This window comes from Liolophura sinensis, chromosome 7 (assembly GCF_032854445.1).
Source record: "Liolophura sinensis isolate JHLJ2023 chromosome 7, CUHK_Ljap_v2, whole genome shotgun sequence".
NCBI classification, from domain to species: domain Eukaryota; kingdom Metazoa; phylum Mollusca; class Polyplacophora; order Chitonida; family Chitonidae; genus Liolophura; species Liolophura sinensis.
In genome coordinates this window covers 28,149,171-28,173,711 of record NC_088301.1, presented here as the reverse complement: position 1 = coordinate 28,173,711, position 24,541 = coordinate 28,149,171, and the positions used below count along the sequence as shown (strand labels likewise).

Sequence of the window (24,541 nt, the reverse complement as noted above, 5' to 3'; positions counted from 1 at the left end):
TTTTTTTTGTTTTTTTTTTACCAAATTCTCCATATGCCATGGAGCTAGCGGACATGTAAATTGTTGCTCTTGATGCATTTACACGAACATTCAGAGTAAAGTCATAACTGAGGCAAATGACAGGAGTACTTCACCGGTTACGTTTGACCATTTGCCAGCTATCACGATGTCGTCGCTGCTCAAGATTTACTCTCCATGCTGTCGTCTTGTTAGCAATGTTAGCAACCAATGTAGCACAGTTTACTACCTCTATTCTAGCAATATAGCAAGGAGGAAGCCTTTTATCGCCACTTCTCAAGATTCAAGAGTACTGTAAGTCTCACGAGTTAGATTTTGACTCTTTAATGCCAATGCATTCAATATCGAGACCAAGATATACATGACCTTTAGAGGAAACTTCTCTCTCGAGTATTAAACGCAATTAGAAACATTTCCAAGCTATACCCAGGCGGACTAGTTGTTGCTCGTCTATTGTTGTACTGATATTTTTTCTGATGGCTATATTTGACTGTTTAAAATGATACCAATGAACAAATGACAGGGAGTTGAAAATTTCTAGAACAAGTGTTTTTCTTGTCAAAGTGTTATCAGGATTAGTTTTTATCACAGAATTGAAGGATTGCTTATTGGATGTGACGCCAAGTGCCCTTAGTGCAGCTCGGTGGCATACGGTTTCAATTAACCTCTTGTGTTTTGCACGAGTTCATACCGCGGAAGCTGTTACACTTCAGCTATCATCAACCATGATGTCCAATTCTCCATTCCTTTGTGTCGAGTCAAGTTTATCCCAATTACCCCATCATATGTCAGCCACACGTCTTTTTTAGTGCTTCAGATGTTCCTTTTTTTTTTACTGTTATCGCGTTTCCTTAGACGCCGCCTTGATATATTCCAGAAGGCAAGAGAGTCGCTGGATACAAAATGACTTCCGGGTTCAACTTCTGGACAATCTCCTTTTAACATGTCATAAATTATGTTTGAAACGTGTGTCTAAAAACAAAGTCTTCTGTATATATAAATAACCAGCTTTATACCAGTTTGTTGTTGTTGTGCTAATGTTAGAGCTATGGCATGTGTTGTAGTACAGGGTAATTTTTGAGCAATTCTATACCAGTGGCGTCTAATACATTGCAATTAGCATCACTGCATTTTTTGTTACCTAGTTCTGCATAAGCCATGGTGCTAGGGGGCGTGTGTTTTGCTACTATCTACGCATTTTCATGGGCGGTTAGAATAAAAACCCTAACAGAGGTAAACTGGCAAGGTTACGTGTGGCCATTTGCAAGTTATAACACGGTCGTGGCTGCTCTGGTTTTTCTCTCTATGCTGTACGGTAAAAGAAAACGACACAAAGACGACCGCATGTGGCTGGAGAAATCCTGCCTCCTCTGTTCTTATCATGGCAAGGACAAAGAATCACGCTGAGCAGCTAAACTGTGATAACAGTGGTCTGGATGTACTTACAGAGGCTGTATAAACATGGCGCAGTTTTAATATCACCGCTGTGTTTATATGAACATTTGCAATATATTTTATACTTTTTCATAAACATGATATGTATAAGGCAAAGATGGACCTTTCAATTTTTTGGAGGACAAGGTACTGGGTTTGAAGCATCAGATATTACACATTTTATTCTCATACTAGAAATTGCTGTTTGTGATCAACTGAATAACTTCCATAGCTTGAATACATAGGCAATTCTAGGAGACTGCGTGCATGCACGGTATCTATTTCCGGATTTTTACCACGATGTCTTCAAGTATCTTTACAATTCACATAGAGTTCTTAGGAGGAGAATTAGACCGGGGAAGAAATAAGTCATCTATTGTACGAAATTCAATATGGGTTCACGTGCAGATGCTAATTTTTTGTTGGCTTCATTATAAGAGCTAGCTTGGCTGGTGCTTTACGTTAGCAGGTTTTCCAGCCAGGTTCCTGGGGAGGTGTGGTGATTTTTACTACCCATAAAACATGGTCATTGCCCAAATAAATAATAAAAACATGAAGCTGAAGTGGTAAATTAACTACAGACTCACAGTTTACTACCTTTCTTCACGTCGAGTTGGAATCTGGACAACGAAGTATCATCTTTGAGTGCAATAATACCAGAAATTCCCCTTTATTTATCTGCATCATTTCTCAACCGTTTATCCTTTGAGGCCACAAAAATGGGATTGTCAAAGGTACCGTTGTTTATATTTAGGTCAAATCAATACGCGCACGCGTGATTGCAGGTGACCCTCTTTCATGATTTTGTGACGTAAGCAAGTCCCCTTTAATTGTTGCCAGCTAATGGAAATTCTGGACCCCAATTACCATTTAACAGCGGAACGATGGCACGAAGGTTTCATTGAAATGGTCACGCTGTCCAGCTGGCGTTCTGTTTGCGTTTTCTGTGTTAAGTCCCAATGCCGAGTGCCCGCCCTTAAAGTGACTACTGAGTGACACAGTCACGCCCCGAATCTTTGGTAAACAGTATCGCAATTAGTCTGTCAAAGATTGGAAATCGCTAAGTGAATACAGATCGATACGTAGCACTAAAAATCCACATCTGGAGTATTTACGACCGAATGTTGACTCGTTGTAATAATATTGCAATATTTGTATAATTTCGATCCATTGGTATGTTTTGTTTAGATAGGGAAATATGAAACCATCATGCTATACGCCAAAACCCATTATCTCGATTGGTCGATGGGACAGGTCTCTATTGTAACTCTCCCAAATTAAGCGAAAACATTCCCAACAGCAGCAAGCTACCGCAGAATTATTCGTTTCAAATTACATTACATGGACACACTAGCTTCATTGTGACTTAATCATGAGTCAGCACTGGCCGATCAAGCATTTACAGTTATGCAATGACCGTATAAGTATAAACTATATTCAAGCGTCAAAAGATATTTTGGTATTGAGCATGCAGAATCACGTGTTAATCCATATCATAAGAATAATGTTTTAGTTTAGCTTGAATATCATAAATTTATTTATTTATTTATTTGATTGGTGTTTTACGCCGTACTCAAGAATATTTCACTTATACGACGGCGGCCAGCATTATGGTGGGTGGAAACCGGGCAAAGCCTGGGGAAAGCCCACGATCATCCGCAGGTTGCTGGAAGACCTTCTCACGTACGGCCGGAGAAAAATCATGAATCAATTCATACGTAAATAATGCAGTCTGTAGAAGACACTAGAAACGACATGGATCAGTCCCATTGACCACCTCAGTCAACAACCATGCACGATCGGTGCTTCTTAAACCTTTTTACAGGAGTGTTCTGACTCCGTCTGTAATATATTGTGTCTATTTCATCGTTATGCACTGTGAGTATTGGGCCGGCTGCTAACCGAGTCAGCATTTGACCCAGACCTGGGGCTGTTTACAGGTAAAAGTCTACCCTGTGTAGAGTAGAGAGCTTTTCTGGACACTCACTGTAAATGTGAGCCTTCTTTGTATATTAAATACATAGACCATTTTGGGAATCAACTACGAATTGTTGTAAACATGTCGATCAAGCCTAGAGGATTCTAGTATGTTTTTTCGAGGATTTTTATACATTCCAGCTGACAAGTTTTAGTTCAAAGTCTGTTGTCAGCAGTTTCGCTTGTAGGGAATGTCGATTTTAAAAGATTAGGCGTTTCTTTATTGAGAACAGGTTGATGCAGACCTTCCAACGTACGGCCGGAGAGATAGCCAGAATGAGCTGGAACTCATAGCGACCGCATTGGTGAGAGGTTCCTAGGTCATTGTACCGCGCTGGCGCGTTAACCACTTAAAAAAAATAACCGGGTTAAAAACTTTTGAACGATAAAAAAAGTTTGAAAGTTGGGGCCGTGTAATTACCACGACTGTTGAAAGAAGTCAAATACATATATATAGGGGGTCGATCTGCATGACGAATTTTTTTCTTTTTACTGTTTTGCTTGTCTCATGAGAAATGTGCGTGGTGTGCGTGAAACATGTCGGTCTAAGTGTTGTATATACTCTTTTTATATATAGCACGTCACTGTTTCTATATAAATGTAGGTTTTGTTGTGCTCGTAAAGCTAAGACACAACAGCGTAGCAGCGGAGATCGCTTTTTGATATGCCTGAATTGTTTTTGGACATATCGAAACTTGTGTTGGCGATCATGCCCATTCTAATCCATGTTCTTCATTCAAAATTAAGGTTATTTCTCTTACAGTAAGAACCTTCTCCAAATATCAGTTATTAGTGAGAGACGCTGGTCTGTGGCTGCCATATATTGCACGCTTTTTGATGGTAAGCAACCTGTGATTGGTCAGGGAAGTCGGGGTTCCGACATTAAAAGTCGGGTGTTAAAAAAGTTACATTTTCTGTTTTTTTCTCTTCCGAAATTTTCTTTACCATGTCATTCTTTTTTTCTCCTCCAAATGAGTTGGCTTTGTTGTTGTGATGTGTAAAATGCGGACAAAAATAAGGTCAGATACAGATATTCACATTTTCTGACATTTGCTACACCAGGATACACTTAAAAGGGTAGAGAGCCAACGTTGATTTGCTGATAGCGGAGATAGGATTTCCTGGGTTAACTGCCACAGTCTTGGTCGCGCTTTAAAAAATGTGCCATACCTAAATTTCAGCTTAGCCTGTTGGCCTAGCCTGGATTGATCACCTCTCACACCAGCATATCAGTGACGATTATGTTTACTTTTAAGAGCGTGAACAAGTTACACGCGAGCTGATTGGGTCGATCTGTTGTAGCGAAGTGTCCGATTTAAGTGTTGCTTTAGCCATTGTCTAACCAAACCGAGTATGGCCCTCGTAAGGAAATGGCATGTTGTTAGAATGGACTGCTTACGGGTGATAGACACAGTCTATTTCTTCAGTCATGCGTGCATTGCGACGCCAATTTTAATTTTAAAGTCCAGAAACAATGTGTTAAGAACACATTTTATTTGTATCAATCACACTTTAAGGCATAATCTGAATGATTAATACAGTTTTAAAGAGACACTGAGGACATGGAATTTATTTATATATATATATATATATATATATATATATATATATATATATATATATATATATATATATATATATATATATACTTTGTTAGAGAACGAAGGTAATAATCACAATAATAACAGCTCCAAATTTTTCAATTAAAAAAAAAGTCTTCACATCTGTTACAAGAAAGGGCAAACTGTCTACATTTTTTATCAAATGCTGTTTAAAAAGAAACTCATTTATACATTGTATACCAGAATTTTGTTCCTTAGCTGTAAATAAGAAAGGTCAAATTTGCAATGGCTGTGACATTCCATAAAACGAGGTGGTCTTGCACTCCAGCCCCTGGTTAAGTGAATGGCCCGTGATAAAACATGTCAAGATACTTGATCAACCGGTCCATGAACCGACTGTCCCACCGACAGAAATATTAGGTCTGGCCGGCATGTACACGAGCATAACACTGGTTTGGAGCCAGTGTACAGTGTCAATATTTCTAACTACTTACTGGTGGTTTACACATGATGTCGCTTTAATTACATAGTGCTTTGTAAAATTGTAAAGGTTCCAGATTCACACCACATACAATCAAATCAAAAGTTCTAAGGCTGTGCCCATAGTACGCGAAAGAACTGGACTAAATCTCATGTGTGATTCGTATACACCCAAGATTTTTAACAGGACATGTTTGGTACCTTCTTTTAACTGATGTCAGGCATAGGTCAATTTCGGGTCGGTAGGTCGTCTGTATGATGTGATTGGCTGTTAGGTGATCTCTCAGTGGCGTTGCAGTGAGGCTGCACATAAATCTACACTAGAACATGTGGGCCAGAATTAGACGCCGTTCTTTTGCTTAAGCCATGGTTACATGGGACGCGTATATTGCTAATATTTAAGCATTTACATGAACAGTTGGAGTAAAACACCAGCGTAAACTGACATGAGGCCGTATTTCCTCGGTTGGTCAGACCACATATTGTTACCACCTGGAATGGCCAAACCTAATTGGTACTAACATGTTTATAGGCTCAGTAGAAATAAATTAAGGTATGATAGCCTTTCTGCAATGGTAGCTTTATCATATATTTTGAGAAAACTGAATAATTAGTCTATCAGATGTTGCGTAAATCAGTGAAAACAGGAGAAACACCAATATAACTTATATATTGGTGACAATGCGATGAAGGCTAGCAAGGCTACTCTGTATGGTTATTCAAGCTTGGCAAACTTGGCCATCTACATTGTATCTACATTTGAGGTGAGTTATCGAAGATAATACAACTGACTGGTACATTTACAGGAAAGATTTAACAGCTTTTCAGCTAATTCGATGCAGTTTGTCTAGATGCCTAGCCACATAATTGAATAATTTACTTCCACATGTAAGGTGTGAAAAGGTACATGTATATTAAAAAATATATTAAAATAAATGTTCATTTTATTTTCTTACCTATGATCAAGATATTTTAGAACTATACCGACTGTACAAACCTTTGATGAGACATGATTACTTACTATCACATCACCCACAGCCAGGTTTTTAAATAATAAAGACTTTTTGCACATTGTAGTTACCTATTTTGAAATTAATATAAACTCTAGTGATGGATAGTGTTGATGAAAACAATACTATGCCAGCAAAGCGATCCCGCATAAACTGCGTCAATCATTGTTCAGATGATACTTCAGGCTCGTTGGTATCGCCGAAAATCTTGATTCGTGGCACATATTATGACGGCCGGCAGAAATCAGACAAAACATCCCTCTTCTAGACATAGCCAAAGGTCTGAAAGATGGACACATTCCAGACGTACAATATCATCAGAAATACCGTTACATTTTCACCATGAAAAAGGCTCTTGGCTCTATGCTTTCCAAGGACGCAGTGGACGACCCTGGCAATATGACTTGCAGAAAGTCTACTAGAGAGGCACTTTATACTTTCGGAGTATACGATAAAGCACGTGTTTTCTGTAGCAAGTGTAGCAAATACCAGAAAGGGCAAAAAAAAATCTTCTCGTCCAGTGTGTGCAGTCGCGTGCAGTTGCATGCAGATGTCAGCAGACGAAGAGCAGCCACCTAAAAACTTGACAATAGAACTCTTGACTTACTCAGCAGAGACCTGGTTTCTGCCGAGGGACATTACCACAGGTAATGCTACAAGTTGTACACAAGAAAGAGAGTCTTCCAGCAGATCTAGTTTAGGTGAGGAACAGGACCAGGTTGAAGGAGAGTATGAATACACCGAAAGACATGCCTATGAAGAACTCTTTCTCTGTATAAGAAATAAACTCCTTCCAAATCCGAAAGCGCTACACCTATGACAGATTTTAAATCCAGGCTTGAGAGGTCTATAAATGCTTTTAGCGTTGCAGACGTCAAACTGTCCACAAAAAAAGCATGTTCGTCGTAAGTTCGAGATTGAATAGGGTGAAACACTCCACTATGTTTCGGATGAGAAGGGAAAACTTCTCCCTCTATCCAGACAGACTGTCAGCAGATGATCTTGCTAAACAAGCTCATAGTGTACAGAAAGATTTACAGGAAGGAAGTGTTGCAACATACCAAGATGTCGTAATCAAAAGAGCTATGTTACTGAGGTATCAAATTCAGGGACAAGATTATAACAACAGTGCCATCCCTCAATTTATCATTAATTTCATGTATTCTCTTCTGACAGGAGAATGCGAATGCGAAAGCCCCAGTAACAGAGTGAAAGGCCTTGCCCTTTCTTTTGGCAGTGATCCTTTATATACGGGCAACCGGGGAAAGACAATGCCACCCAAGCACATACTTTTCCCATTCGCTGCAAAGTATTTGACAGGAAACACCGAACTAATACGAACTCTGAATTGTGATGGTCATTGTGTTTCTTACTCACAAACGGATGAGATTGACCCTGCACCTTGTGTTCAGAAACTCGAACTCTCTAAGAATGAGAAAAATGAATCCAGGAGTGTTCACAACGTTTGCCAGGGATAATACTGACCGAATTTAACAAGTGAAAGAGGTACCTCTCGCAGGGTTAATGATATAGCTATCCAGTCTGAAGTTATAGGCCCAATGAGACAGAATATACTGCATAAAGTTGATACATCCAAGACAAGACACATTAACCCTAGCTGTGCAATGTGTACAAGTTACATTGTTGGAAAACGAGTCGGGCCACCAGAAATAGTACCTTTACATGTTGGCACTACCAGTGAAGTTCCAGATGCAAATAACTAGAACGTCAGACTCTGACAACCAGACGATCAGTAGTTGGACTGGATTTAACAATAAATCCACGGTGACATCACAGTCACTCAAGACACGATAAACTACTTGTCCACTATAAGTTCTCCTGCAACCGAAATGTCAACTGTTAATGAAGTCCTAGAACCAACACTTGTCATCATGAAATCCTTGAAGCTCGAAAACATTGTCTGGGTGTGTGACCAGGCTCTCTATGGCAAAGCAGCTGAGATACTGTGGAAACAAGATAAACTCAAGGACATTATTCTCAGGATGGGTACCTGCCTCACAATCTGCTATATCCTCTCTATCATAAACAAGAGATCACCAGATGCCGGGCTAAGAGATTTATGTGATGAATCATGTGTCATTGCAGAACAGGCTTCCTACTATGGTTAAGAGATAATCATGAACAAGATGTTTACCAGATGGAAGAAGCAATGACCAACATCCTTTGCTTCCATAGTAGTCTTTCACAGGCATCATTCCAAAACCTGCTAGACAATGAATCCTGTGCACGCATCCTGAAACTATTTCAGGCTTACATAGGCTCCGTCAGAGATGAGCACAGCCTCTCAGATTTCTGGATGTCTTACCTAGACATCATGCTGGATCAGATTCGAGCCACTAGACAGGGCAACTGGATTCTTCGCCTTGCTGCCATCAGAAAGATGATCCCATGGTGTTTTGTTTATGACAAATTGAACTATGCACGCTTCTTAACTTTCTATTCCGCTGAAATGTCTCGAGTACCTAAAGAACACTCTCAAGTACATTCTCACTTCGTGCAGGGTGGCTTTGCTGTCCAGATTCGTAGCCATAATCAACCTGGGTGGATCTGACGATTGAAAAAACCATCAACAAGGACACACAGACACCTGGAGGTACCAAAGGATTCAGTCTTAAACGTGGAGCTGTAGCCAGATTCTATCTCACATCAAAGTACGGCAGTAGGCACTTGGGACAATTAAGAGGTATGGTAGGTGAAATGTGGAGCAGACTTTTCTCATCCTGACCTTCGGTTACCTAGGATCAGGAAAGTTCAAATTGATGTCCAGTCCGTTATTCAGTCAATGGAATCCAATTGGTTGAACTCTTTCAATCGATATATGAAGAGCTTCTCAGTCTGTCTTCTTATACAGCGGCACCACAAAAAGTCCTGGAGAACCTTACACAGGTCTTGACAGGTGAGGAGGTATACCAGGTTTTCAAGCGAGATCGATCGGTAGCTAATACTTCGGCCATGTAGTTCTTTGACAAGATTACAAAGAATAAACAAACAACCCTCTCAGTCATCAAAAAAGATCACATAACCAAGGACATGGAAAAGATGAGGTTCTTAAGGCAGACATGAAAATGTTTTGGCAAATAATCCTTATTGCGGAAAGCAGAATACGTAAAATGAGTGATGTAATAGCTCATCTTCGGGGAGCATTGCCTTGGGCAATAGCTAGTAGTGATGGGTCTCTCCGCAAGGCTAACAAAGCCACCCTTGCCAGGAAATTAGTGAAGAATGTTTCTCCTGCAGAAATAATTCGTAAGCCATCTGCAACTTTAATTGACGGGATGAGTCTTGTCCAAACACTAAAAGGGAATGACATGACCTTCTCACAGCTTGCAGATATGGGCTTGTCTCATGTTCTTCATAAAAATGCTACAGTACAGAGAAGCTCTAGGGCATGGTATTCTGTGTCACCTGTGAGCACGTGCCACAAAATCACGAAAGATCAACGGGACTAAGCTACCGAACTTTACTCGTCACAGGAGTTGTTGGCATTGATTGATTTTGTGCCGTGGGCTTAGTAAGGACATCTCGCCTCGTATATATCAGAAGTGTGGAACAAAGAACCGGGCATCAAGAAGATGGGCCATGCACTTGGAGGTAGTACATGTGATGCCTTGATCGGTATGCATGCATTCACATCTGAAGGCTGTGATACGGTGAGTGCGTTTGCTGGACGAGGGAAGTTAACAACCTTAAAGCCAATGAGTATGACATATCGTACACCAAATCGTACACCAAATCCTACGTACCTTGTACACGACTAATTTGAATGAATTTTTAATACTTTGCGGAATAGAATGATATTTATTATGCAGCGGACAGAGAGAAAGAGTAAATTAATGTTAAATTTTAAGATAAACCCACGAAGTGTACAGTGTAACACATATAAAGCTACAACTTACCAGTCTCTATGACTTGAGTGCTTGGAAATGCCACGTTTGGAAACTCAGAAATCTTAAGTCTGGCCAGACATGTCAGTGCCATAAATCGGAACTTCAAAGTCGTCTATTATAGGTTCAAATTGATTCTGCATAGCTACAATCTCAAAAATGACATTGTTCTGATACGAATTCCCAGGTTATACAGCCCAAACAGCCCGTGGTCACCCATTGAGCCGTGCTGGTACTTCAACTTAACCATTCTTGCTTCATGCGCATCCCTTATTCCACTAAACTATAATGGCGATGTTCTGGCCTCAGTATTGATCGTAAGTTGTAGTAAACTCTCCGGCGCCTACGATTGGTTCGTGGCGCTAGGACCAGACTCGGTAATATCCTTTTACCAAATATTGTCCAAATTTTCCAATATTAGAATGCAGACCTGAGCTATTTACTGTTTGTTGCAGAGGGGGCATGTACTTCGAAAATTCACTGTACAAATTCTTATGTGTGATTTATTTATTATTTTTTTTATTTATTTATTTGTTGATTGGTGTTTTTACGCCGTACTCAAGGCTATTCCACTTATTTTATCGCTACCAGCATTATGGTGTTAGGAGACCGGCCACAACCAGGGGGAGGGAGGGGGAAGCCATGACCGTCCGCAGGTTGCTGGAAGACCTCCCCACTTACGGCCGGAGATCTTATGTTATATGGGATTCGTCATACATTACACACTGTATGACTCAGTTTGATGCTAAGTTCCTAATCAGAACAATTTTAGTCAGTAGGCTTATTACTAAGTCGTATTGTGGTCGTTATATGACTGAAAAATTGTTGAGTAAGACGTTAAATCCCAGGCGCTCAGTCATTCACTGCCATATTGAGGTAGGCGTACGCGTCGCCCCAAAACCCTAAAAATGTTTTTAGAATGATTTGTCTTATTTTTTATCTAAAGTGTGAACTCTTTATAATCATAAAGGAGCATTCGGGGTTGAATGATAGAAATCATGTCGTGAAATATGTCAGAGTAGGCTATACAAAAATGACACCGACTATGTTTGGGCCGACGTCTCCATTAAGTTTACATGAAGTGAAATATCTTAGCATTTGAAAAGATATATCATAAATCTGCGATGAAAATATGAAGTTCTGATTGAAATACGCTACATGTGATCAAGATTTCGTCACTTGTCTCTTCCAGGCATTAATGGTTGACGTCTGCTTGATGACGTTGTTACGAGTCCAATTACGACCGGAAGTTGAGTTATGGCCCCTGATATTTTCAATAGCCTCGTTGTCGCAGTCACCCTCGTCTCTGTAGTCCGATGATGTGTTGATGTCCATCTTCTGTACGATTAGCCGTAATAAATCGTTCTGTTTGTTGAGAGTGTTTGAGATTTCCTTCATCCTAGACCAAAACAAACCCACAAAAACTCATATGAGATTAAACTTAATGGACATCTGTTAAATTTTCAATTGTTGTCCTTTAAGAAACATAGGTGAAAGTCAATATTTTCTGCTCGTTGTGGGGGCTTTTTGAACCATTTTTCACACAATTTTGAGGACATACATATTCAATGAAATAACTCTGAAACCTCGAATCATGAGTGCAGGATAAACTCCAATTAAGTACCCCGGAACCTTTGTATCAATACATATTTCATCACCTGTGTTTTTGCTTCGAAAGTTCCTCGTACACCTGTGAGGAGTTAACGAAAGCCCCGCGTGAGTAAGATTCCAGTTGGCCAGGACCGTTTTCCAACGATGACGTCATCTTCAAGAGGAGCTGAATGATTCAAATGACAAAAAGATTATATATTTTACAATATAATGGACCTGTCAGCAAAGCCGTCATAATTATTATCCGAACTCAGCGGATATTGTATAATGCTTTAGAACGGTACCTAACATGATTCTTAAACCACTGGATTTGAAGTATTCGATATTACTCAGGTATGTAATCCGATATCACTGGAAATCGCTCAGATATTCTACTTCCAGTTAACTATCTATATACAGGTATTTTTTCAGACATGGTCAGTTTTTATTAATGTAACTGGTCTTATGGAATTTGACTTTGCACATTGATTTACCGGTTGACTGCCTGAATTGTGATCTGGATATCTGGATAAATCTGTGATTTTGGTTGATTTGGAAATGATTCTAGCGGCTGTGGATTTAAAAAGCCACTTTGTTTTTTTTAGAGAAGACGAATGCCGGATTTGACAACGTGCTCAAAACACTTTTTCACCTATATGAGGGCCGTCCGACTTATGAGTGGAGGATTCCGGAGTTCCAGCGAAAATTCGAACCAAAACAACAAGAGCTGGATTTGAACACGCGATTGACCTGACTGGTGGCCTGATGGTGGCAGTAATCTAGAGCTTAACGATCGGAGCCAGAGAGGAGCACTTGGTACTTGTATTACTTGCAAATGAAGATACGGAATATGCATACAGACCATTTTCAGCGCACCGATTAAAACATTAAGTGAAATACGTAAAATAATCAATAAACGCTTACACTCATCAGCCATTGCTGTCCTCTGTTAGGGTAAACCTTGTACTCGTCCTTGTTGACCATCTTCAGTATTCTCTTAGGCAGTTTACTCTCCAAATCTGTGTGATGTTCAACCTAAAAACGTTTTTAAAAATATACAAACATTTTGAAGTTATCAATACTTGATATAAATGCGTGCTTTATTCCACATTTATTGTGAAAATTTGTGACACCTTGTAAGCGTATCTCTTCATTTCTTGTTCAGAAAGGTACGTGCTGCAATGGCCCAGATGTTAAAATTTTGGTGTTGTTGGAGACTAAATGTCAAGTGGGGTCAAGCAAAAACACTGTCCGTTTTTACAATTTCTTTGCTATCAGGGCTCCGTGTGGACCACTGTGGGGTCATGTTTAATATCTTGGACGTGGTACTTCAGTGAGGCACCATTTCTCATTTCTAGGCTAAACAAGTATTAAGCTGGTTTCCTAACATAATGTCGTAATCAAATCCTTGTCTTCTTGCAACACTGACATGAGACGTTTCGAAGAATTTTTTTGCGAGGATATTTGCCACATTGAGAAAAAAATTAAAATAAGCATAATAACACTGAGATAATCTGATTCAGGGTTCTTTGTTCAGTTTGGAAGAAGATCCTACCTGCATGGCCAGTCTCTTAAGACGGGCGTCTCTTTGTACGGCCTCTATATCTCCCACTGCTAAACCGATCTGTTGAGAAAAACGCATCCCGTTTGTGAGAAATACTGTATTAATTACTTCTTAAGTTTTCTCAAAACTTTTGCGATGGTCGTCATTTTCCCGGCGTAAACCTTTAGTAAGTTAAGTTAATTAAGGGATGACTGTAATATATTTTAGGTTTACTGGGTTATAAACGAAGATCGGTTGGTTAGCGCGCTAGCGCAGCGTAATGACCCAGGAGCCTCTCAGCAATGTCGTTGTAAGTTCAAGTCCAGCTCATGCTGGCTTCCTCTCCGGCCGTATGTGAGAAGGTCTTCCAGAAACCTGCCGATGGTCGTGGGTTTCCCCCGGACTCAGCCCAGTTACCTCCCACCATAATGCTCGCCTCCGTCGTATAAGTGAAATATTCTTGAGTACGGCGTAAAACACTAATCAAATAAATAAATAAATATAAACGAAGAAACCGCTGTGTCAAACTTTTGTATCAACCTAAAAATAATACAGTCAATCCTTATAATTTAACTTGAGGAATAAACGGATGCTATCTAAAGTTTTACTTTCATTCCAAACTGAGGGAAATGTTAGTCGATTGTTTGGACGAAGGGAACGCCGCAGCCTCCAGAATACACATTTTATGAATAAGATTCTTTGGGCCAGTGAAATATTTTCTACCGTTAGGTACAAGGCGAGTGAAATGACGTACAAGGCGAGCGAAATGACGAGGCAAAGTTTACATCTGTTTGTCGTTTCAAAAAGAATTGTGAATTACTCAAAATTTAAAAGGTGAATTCCAAGCTAGAGGGCTTTGGGCGCAGAGGATGCAAAGTGAGTTGAATTTATTTCGTGATACGCATTTTCTGAGCGAAAAGGCGTTTGCGCTGTTCACAACGGGTTACTGCTGTTGTTGTTGCACGTCAAGGATACGCGGAAGTGTGTAGACTAAGCAGGTGACTTCGTCATGTCGGTTACAAAACACGTGTAGTTGTGACATATGGATGCTTTATCAGTATTTAAACATACTGGTTATCCAAGAACAACTGTGTGTATTTTAAACATCAGTTGGTAAGTGATTTTGATCAACCTAGCTTGTTTTGGTGAGCACTCGCACTCCGCTACGCATAGGTCTGCGTGTTTTTGATCAAGCTCATTCTGAGGTAGGCACTACTGTTTAAGCAGTCTTAACTCATCCTAGACTATCTACAGAATTTGTACTGATGCCCCTGTTTATGAATGTGAATATAATACAGACGAAAGGAGATGTTTACAGTGTTCTGTTAGTCATTTTACGTCCCTTCCATCTGTTTCTGTTCTATTCTTAGAAAGTAGTCACACGTGGGCGTGGCTTCATTTTTTCGGTTTATTGGCGTATAAACACAAAAAGCGTAAATTCGGAGAAATTAAATTATTGAGAAAAGGTGCAGTTAAGTTAAGTATGAGTAGTGTCGATGCTGGTCACACTTGCCACTTTATAATTAATATAGATATGAATATAAGCTTGTCTGTATTTATCCATGGTAAAGTCCATATTTATTTATTTATTTGATTGGTGTTTTACGCCGTACTCAAGAATATTTCACTTATACGACGGCGGCCAGCATTATGGTGGGTGGAAACCGGGCAGAGCCCGGGGGAATCCCACGACCATCCGCAGGTTGCTGTAAAGTCCATAGACTATCATGAACAGCGTGGGTATTAATTTAGACTTATCAGTTCGTGACCACTATTGGCATGAATAGACTTCACATTAAGTTCTTTAATAGTATGAATAGGAGTACATTTATCAGCAGTTTGAGAACAAGTGTTTGTTGGGCGTAGATTTATCAGCGATGTTTTAAAGCAGTATTGTGCGCATTGACTTACCAGTAAATTCATGATCAGTATGGATATGAGCTGATTTACCAGTCAGCTGATGAAAAGTACTGAGTGAACCCCTCAATCAGTTCCTGGACATACCAGTACATTTATAAGCAGTAAGGAAATGCATCCAGACTTACCAGTAAATCCATGAGCAGTACGGGCATGACTGTAGACTTGAACGTAAATTCATAAGACGTATGGGCATAAGTATGGACTTACGATGTACGAGTAAATTCACAAGTAGAATGGCATGATTCTAGACTTACCAGTAAATTCATGAGCAGTATGGGCATAAGTATGGACTTACGATGTACGAGTAAATTCACAAGTAGAATGGCATGATTCTAGACTTACCAGTAAATTCATGAGCAGTATGGGCATAAGTAGGACAAACAATACCAACATGAACAGGGTCAGGTTGTTGAAGTGAAGAGTCTGGGGATTACCGTCAACGTAGGGCAAGTTGAAAGAGTCCATGTAGTCCAGCTCCAGCATCATCATGGCTGTACGCAGCATGGAGAGGCCTGGCGTGGAGTAAGCTTTGGAATTCTGTAACAACATTTGGGATATGAGATCATTTTCAGTCCGTCATTCCATAATTATCAAGTATTACGAATATAGAAGACACGGAGTATGGAAAAGACACGGAGGACCCGAAGAAGTGTGCTGAGTAAGGCGAGAAGCATGACTTACCTCCTTGCCAATGAACATGTAGAAGGCCAGGCCGAAAGCCACGATGAGTATGGAGAAAACACAGAGACCGGGAGAAGTGCACTGAGTATGGCGAGAAACATGGCTTACCTCTGTGCCCATGAGCATGTAGAAGGCCAGGTCGAAAGCCACGATGAGTATGGAGAAGACACAGAGGACCTGAAGAAGTGTGCTGAGTATGGTAAGAAACATGAGCAAGTAGAAGACCAGGCCGAAAGCCACGATGAGTATGGAGAAGACACAGAGGACCTGAAGAAGTGTGCTGAGTATGGCGAGAAACAAGATGAGCATGTGTCGATGAGCATGTAGAAGGCCAGGCCGAAAGCCACGATGAGTATGGAGAAGACACAGAGTATGGCAAGAAACATGACTTACCTCTCTGGCCATGAGCATGTAGAAGGCCAGGCCGAAAGCCACGATGAGTATGGAGAAGACACAGAGTATGGCAAGAAACATGACTTACCTCTCTGGCCATGAGCATGTAGAACGCCAGGCCGAAAGCCACGATGAGTATGGAGAAAACGCAGAGGACCTGAAGAAGTGTGCTGAGTATGGCGAGAAACATAACCACGTAGATACCGAAAAAGTCAAATCTGAAACCAGAGAATATGAAAATCTCTAAATATTAAATCTATTGAACTTTACCAAAAATTACTTACAGGAAAATATTAAATATTTATGGCATTTTCAAGAATAGTTTATTTTTAAAACAGCCATCAGGGATAGGATTGAAGAAAACCAATAAGATCTTTGGGGAAAAGAACCACACACAATTTACCATTGTCGTACTGGTGCTGACATATAACCGCGAAATACACGACATGTTCGGATGTTGCTGTATATAATCATCGCCTGGGAATACATCGAGTAGATAGGATTTCTTGCAGTGATAATTCGAGACCAGCGAAAATGCTGGCTCGGGTGAGAATCGAACTCACGACTTAGGGTATCTAACCCGACTGATCTACCAACTGAGCTATCCAGCCAAAGGGGTAACAGTTATATGCAGGGAATATTTTTTCACAAAGACACACAACCTCCACAGTACATTGTAGAAAGAGACGAATCAGGGTTTCGAAAGCCAATGGCAATCATGGTCAGGGAATACATCGAGTAATATGATTTCCTTGTGAAGCTGTACATAGCTAGTGAGAATTTATTTATTTATTTATTTATTTATTTATTTATTTGTTTGATTCGTGTTTTACACCGTATAATATTTCACTTACACCACAGCGGCCAGCATTATAGGGAGAGGAAACCGGGCAGGGCCCGGGACCATCCGCAGGTTGCGGACGGCCTGAGTAGAAGCCAGCATGAGCAGGACTAGAACTCACAGCGACCCCATTGGTGAGAGGTTTCTGGGTCTTACGCTGCGCTAGCGCGCTAAACAACGAGTCATGGTGGCTCCCAGTGAGAATTTAAATCCTATCATGTTTTCAATACATGGAGTGAAATTTGGAAAGTTTATAAAGCTGCATCACGCTGGTGAAAGGAAACACTACTATAGGTTCTGCTTTGTTCTTCTGTAACTGCAATTTTGGAGAAATGGATCGACTGAAGAACTATCTTCAGGAGCCTCGTCGTGTCTTTCTAGAGAAAAGAAACGTATTTATGCACGTGCAACTAAGTTATCCATGCTAATGTAAGTCCCCTGTTCAGAGCAACAACAAAATTGCTAATATCGATAAGGCAATTCTCGCTCAACGAAAAATGTTGCAAACTGTTGCAAGCACAGTTTTGTCAACAAATCAAGAAAAGATGTTTACAGGAAAATAAAAGTAGCTCTCAGTCTGCATCAAATCCAATGGACATGTAAAAATATCACTCTTGTGGTATTGTCTTTATGATTTTAGGGAAAAAACATAATATATTGTGCTGTAACATTCTGGAAAACCATTCAAACCTTTGCAAGTAGTGTAGCAAGTTGAACCATGAAATGAAGACGGCAATGGTTCCAGCCTCGTATTGGAAATGCACGGATTTGTGAGCCAGGAAAGGGGCGATATACAGGGAGGTCGTCAGAAGGAGGGTCCATTCCATCGCATTACTTTGATACTGAAAATATCGCCATTTCTGCAGAATATAGATAGAAAGAAAGAAAAGGCACAATGTCATTATTTATTTATATATTGAAATGATCGTTGTTTAAAGCCATATTGTTGCTGTGAGTTGAAGTCCAGCTCATGCTGGCTTCCTCTCCGGCCGTATGTGGGAAGGTCTGGCTGCAACCTGCGGATGGTCGTGGGTTTCCCCTGGGCTCTGCCCGGTTTCCACCCACCATAATGCTGGTCGCCGTCGTATAAGTGACATATTCTTGAGTACGGCGTAAGACACCAATCAAATAAATAAATAAATCAAATAATGCCATATTCAAGAATGTTTAAGTCACAGAATACACAAGCACGAACAATGTGTTATGGATGAAGGAAAGCAGAGTGCCTGGGGTAAACCAGGCAATTTATACTGGCAAACTTTTCTACGTGTGACAAATGTCATGTTAGTGGAAGGCATGTGATCTCCAGCGAACTCCATGTAAGACTATAGGAGAGAGTACATTTCACCGCTTAATATCACCACGGTCCCAAGGAAATTGCATGAAGAGGGATTTTTGAAAATTTCCTGTCTGAGAATCGTATTGAACTCACACCTCGAGCGACGTATTTGTCAAGGCAAACTGTATTCATGACAAAATAATGAATGCAAATCTCATAAAATTCTCTACCGATTGTAATGAGCCTCAATAACAAAACATTATTACAAAACGTGTTAACATTTTGAACAACACTGAAAGTCGTGTAAATTAAGGCGCAATACTCAAGATTGCTTATATTGCTTACAAAATTATTATACCCAGCTGCAGCAGGTGGGTTAAAGAAGTACGCATTTTGTACACGGATGTCACCCAAAAAAAGACTTTCGCATGAACACGACGTTTATAAACTAGAGAGCTCCAATATTGCTTGGTATCTAAATAAACTCGGCCTCATGTTTGATAGTTGGTTATTTATTTATTTATTTATTTATTTATTTATTTGATCGGTGTTTTACGCCGTAATCACTCATACTCACTCATACGATGGCGACCAGAATTATTGTGGGAGGAAACCAGGCACAGCCCGGGGGAAATCCATGGGCATCCGCAGGTTGCTGGCAGATCTTCTCACGAACGGCCGGAGAGAAAGCCAGCATGAGCTGGACTTGAACTCACAGCCATCGCATTGGTTAGAGGCTTCTGGGTCATTGCGCATGCTCGATAATTGAACAGCTGCAGATACGTATTTTGATTAAGAACAACTTACAAACTAGCATTGCACGTGATTTGGATACTGATCCAATTTCAGCCGCTTGGTACATTCTTGATTCTCTGAATCTTTCTAGCATCAATTAAAACTGTTCGACTGATTCTCTTTACATGTGGTCATACATGTAACTTGCAGATGGTTCTGGGTATCCCTCGGGGCTGTGTCCTCCCACCATAATGCTGACCACTATCGTATAAGCGAAATACTCTTGAGTACGGCGTAAACCTTTCTGTTTTTACACGCATTCTTAGCCTTTTGATGGTTTTGTGTGGACCGTTGCAGCGGAATTGATCGCTCAAGCGCCCATAACGTCTGACGCTTAGTATGCTAATGTTGCCTAGATCATTAAGTCCGTTCAAGCAAATTTTTTGAAAATAGTTTCTCTTTGAGTTACGGGGCTTCCAACGCGGCTGTTTTGAATCGAGGCTGGGATCAATAAATCGCATTCGGCTGACCCATGATACCCAAAACACGTACAGTAATGTTATGGTCACGCAAATCACACGACTGAATAATTAGTCTTGGATGGCATTTTAGAAATCTTTCCTTTTTATTACTCTACCACTTTATTTCACCATGATGTAAAAGGAGATAAATCAACAAAAGCAGAAAAAAATAAATTTTCCATTTCACTGGGCCAGCTGTCTTTGCATCCGGATCTGATCAAGCAACTAGAAGATCGCGCCATTCAAATTTGAAATTCTTTAGCATATGACGTCATCCTCATGGAACTCCTGATATGGTGAAACAAGATGGACGTGTAAATTGTTAGACTCGATCCTATTTAGAATAGCATGTGCAGTGTTCTGTCTTTCCCAGTATCATGTGATACATACCGACCGGTCGATAACATAAATTTTACACACAGCAATTACAGAGAGTTTTGTCGTATATTTTACGACGCGCTCAAAATCGGTTGTGTCAATACCAAAAGACGTCGTAATTTATTATATCCTATCCTATTTTTCGTAATTTTATTCTTTTTTACCTTGTTATTATCTTTCGTACTCACCTGTTGTAGCATCTGTCCGATTTCTTTGAAGCAACTGAGAACGCAGAAAATGAGAAGGACGTACGCGCTGATCTTTGAGAAAACGGTCAACTGAAAGAGCAAAGGAACAGCAGATGGTGAGGTGATCATGTTGTTGCGCGATAGCGCCTTTGTCACATTGAGGGTCTGTCCTTTTGCTTTTACAACAGATCCAGAAACGTAACTTTCTCACACAATTGTATTTTGTTTAACGTGTACAGATGTATGTCGCCAGTCGACAGAACGTTCTCTATTTTTCAATTAGATTGTTGAAATGTAGCTATTTTCAAAGCCGCACGATTACTTTTTCTTCAGCTTTATAAAATGTTTGCAAACTTTCTTGCGTAACAAAAGCGGAGATTACAGAGCCGTTATTTTTTCATAACGTGAAACCATTTATTGATTGGTTTAAAAACACAAACCTCGATGTGATCATTGACCTGGAAGTTGTTGTATGACTGGTTGGTCCCAGCTTCAAGTGGGGTAAGTGTCGTCTCTTTGTGATGCCGAGCTGGATTGGAGATGGCGAAGCTCGTAAGAAGCCCCAGAAATACCAAGTACATTGCCAGATATATGAAATGGAACCACATTCCGCAACCATTCCTAAAGATCACAAAACGGATATCGTAAATATAGGGGCAGTATCTGACATTCGTGTTGAATTCTCAACCATAATGACAGAAATTGCTAAGCCAATTCCAAAAGCAATGTTCAGCGCAAGCCACCAAACAACTGAGACAGTGTATTGGATGAGAAAATAGGAGTTTCTAATGATGCCAAGAATTTTCTGGGCTCCTAAATTTAATCCGTATCCAAATCGCCTACCACCCTAGTTCGTTAAGTTCAAGAGAGCACCTGGCTAAAACATATTTCAATCGGAAGCAGGATTCTCAAGCTTTCTAAAAAGTATCATACTTTATTACTTTAATGAGATTTCACCGAATAATACGTAGAACAAATCACAATATTGCACAAATGGCTGGTGTGAGTCGAGGCAGCCATCTTGGAAGTTTTATCTAATGAAATACGTTCCTATCAGATTGCGCGGCCAAAGCTGTGACATAGCCTTTACCCATCCATCCCACGAAGTGACATATGATCACACAGAACTACTGCATAAGGCGTTATTTTTAGATCGTTTGCAACGATTTAGTTACGTGAAGCCGAATGGCCATTTCACAAAGTGTTGTGGGGCAGGTCTGTATTATTTACGGGCCACCACAGACGGAAAATTAGTTGATTTACAAACCGTGTAATATTCAACGACGTTATGACAAATTATGTCAGACAGCAGCGTACCGTCTCGCCCAAACCGCATTCATCCCCCCCTCCCCCCCCCAAGTACATTTTTGTCGTTCATTTTAGCACTAAGTCAGCAGTTTCTAATAACACATATCAGAGTCTGAGCAAAATTCATTTGGGATGCCAAAGGTTTACGGGAATGAGAAGACGGCGTCTCACCGGACAATGATTAAAATTAATTAAATCTCATGATAAAATTTTTTTCAGAATTTATTACAGCTGAAGAATTTAAATTTTTTTCCTTCGTCCTTCTCGCATACAAGATGTTTTTTTCTCTCTTTTATTTTATAAAATATAGTGAAATTATTGAAACGCCGTTTCTCAGTCGAGGTGCTTTCAATGACGTCCGCGATAACCAGATCAGCACTGTTTTCATCTTAGTAGCCACCGCTACAAAATCGAAGCATAAAATCAAACGACAGTTGGATGCCTAGATCAGCCTCAGTGGTGTTTAGATTTATTACCATTTGTTTCAGAATTGAGCATGAATCTAGCTATACAACAATTTTATTGTAATTTTATAAACATTATCACCAGCACAACTCTCCGGAAGGCTTAAACTATTATACAGAAAATACCTTTAGAGTAAACGTGACGTCACCTAGTTCCCAATTATGGAGACGTTCTGAAGCTGGGTCAAGGCGAAGTTTCACTAAACTTTTACTAAGATGAAAAAATCTAAAAAAATATTTAATGCCGACTCAAGAATCTTGGATGGTTGACTTTCAATGGACACAAACATTAGTCAGGTGCTCTCTTTCACTTTAATCAAAACAATTAATATTGGAACGCAAGGACTAATATGTCATCTACCACCGGATTCATATCATCTTATCACTATTGACCACACCTCTAAAAGTTTGCATAGATGTTAATTGTTAAATATTTTTGTCTTTTATACGGTGATGTGCCAACCTCTATTGTATACATCAAATATTTACACACTGAAGCGAATATTGTTTACAGTTTGCACACAATGGCGACGCTTTACCATTTCATTTGGAGGTAGCTGACACAAACTGGATGAGAAAGACAGTCCACACGTCCGAACTTCACCATGGCCTGAAAATTACAGCAATCCTTCAAATCTCCCATGATGATGTTTGACATATTTGCAGTACGTGAAAAGCTAGTAGTTTCTGTGTTCTCTGTAGCATATTTTCTTCACACAATTATAGACGCCTAAGAGCACGGTGGAAAAAAAAAATCATCAAAATTTGGCTTTCTACAATTGCAATCTGAAAATTTATGTAATATATATTTTACATACTGGTGTAAGTTTATGCATGTCATTAATGTGACCTTCATTTGATTGTATGTTAAGTGTGATGGCAACACGGCATTTTGTGACGTCATCGGTGACGTCTAATAAAACGCACACATGACTAATAAAACTCCTGAGTGAGATAAACTGACAAAGGAGCCGCATTTCGCCGGTTACGTGTGACCATTTGCCGTCTATCGCGCTGTCGTCGTTGCTCTGGGTGTTCTCTCTGCTGTACGTCTAAAATAATATTATACCAAATAGCAAAAAATACCAGATTCATCAAAACACATAACAACGACTAAACCCAGATTAAACCCTATACAGGAACCATGTTGAACTCAGGAACAAGCCATTAAATAAATCTTTCAACAGCAGTTGATGATTTGAAATTGGCTTTTCTAATTTTTTCCGCTATTATCGATATTAAAGCCTTGGTGTATATTTGTTACATTGTAACATAAATCTACCCTAGAAACAGGCACAGTAGGGGAGATTTCCACGTTTATACTGGAACGGTTAACCAATCAATAATCCAGATGATTCACACAACAAATCCATTTACTATAACGATTACTAACATTGACGGCTGACATGTGTGAGTCTTCGCTGCTTTGTTTCTTTGCATCCGGATCCACCGGACAATGCAGATGTTTGAAATTGTAGGTAATCTGAAATCACAAGAACAGAAATGGTATTTTGAATTTGAATGAAGCTAAGGGCTGTCCAGGTCTGGCTCTAAGTCTGGCTGTCTGGGTTTCTTGGTTTGCCTCGGATTTAACATAGCCTTTTGGACCAGCGCCTGTATCCAAATCGTCTACCACCCTTTCCGTAAGTTCAAGAGAGCACCTGGCTAAATCATATTTCAATCGGAAGCAGGAATCTCAAGCTTTCTAAAAAGTATCATACTTTATTACTTTAATGAGATTTCACCGAATAATATGTAGAACAAATCACAATATTGCACAAATGGCCGGTGTGAGTCGAAGCAACCATCTTGGAAGTTTTATCCAATTAAATACGTTCCTATCAGATTGCGCGGCCCCCACGCCGCTACAACTAACGCTGCTGTGATATGGCCCCTAATATAGGGATATGCACAACTACCCCGGTGGCAGACAGCTGACCGCGGCCTGAGACAGGCACGGGAACGACAGAATGGACCTAGAAGTGAACACTCGTACTGTACCTGTCGAGGCTAAGCAATCCTAACAGGTGTGGTCTGCAGGTAGTGACACAACAGGCTTACTTCACTGCCTCACTGAAGCGTCCCGCTGAAGGTGTCAGACATGACGTCAGACCCCACCACAGTGGGGTAGACTGTCGATCGAGATCTGGCGCCTTAATACGAGACGGTTTTGAAGTGAAATCGGAAAGTACCTTTAACAAATATCTATACGTTTGTTTAAAAAATGGCTACGTGATTGTAACGATATCCATTTATCCAAGAGACGTAGTCCCTAGATCCAAAACGATGAAGACAGTGGGACAGTGTACTGCAG

The 24,541-nt window shown here is 40.1% G+C and overlaps 1 protein-coding gene across 1 annotated transcript in view; it reads right to left on the bottom strand.

Annotated features, from left to right (window-relative positions):
• Positions 1-11,550: 11,550 nt before the first annotated feature.
• The window catches only part of LOC135470808 (transient receptor potential cation channel subfamily A member 1-like), a 47,587-nt gene continuing 34,596 nt past the window's right edge, over positions 11,551-24,541 (bottom strand). Inside the window, exons 16-26 of the mRNA XM_064749851.1 lie at positions 23,621-23,710; positions 22,767-22,837; positions 20,896-21,076; positions 20,456-20,545; positions 18,045-18,214; positions 16,602-16,731; positions 15,782-15,976; positions 13,532-13,600; positions 12,901-13,011; positions 12,045-12,163; positions 11,551-11,785 (exon numbers count right to left, since the gene is read on the bottom strand). Of these exons, the coding sequence (XP_064605921.1) occupies positions 11,551-11,785; positions 12,045-12,163; positions 12,901-13,011; positions 13,532-13,600; positions 15,782-15,976; positions 16,602-16,731; positions 18,045-18,214; positions 20,456-20,545; positions 20,896-21,076; positions 22,767-22,837; positions 23,621-23,710 (1,461 nt within the window). The remainder of the gene's footprint in view (positions 11,786-12,044; positions 12,164-12,900; positions 13,012-13,531; positions 13,601-15,781; positions 15,977-16,601; positions 16,732-18,044; positions 18,215-20,455; positions 20,546-20,895; positions 21,077-22,766; positions 22,838-23,620; positions 23,711-24,541) is intronic.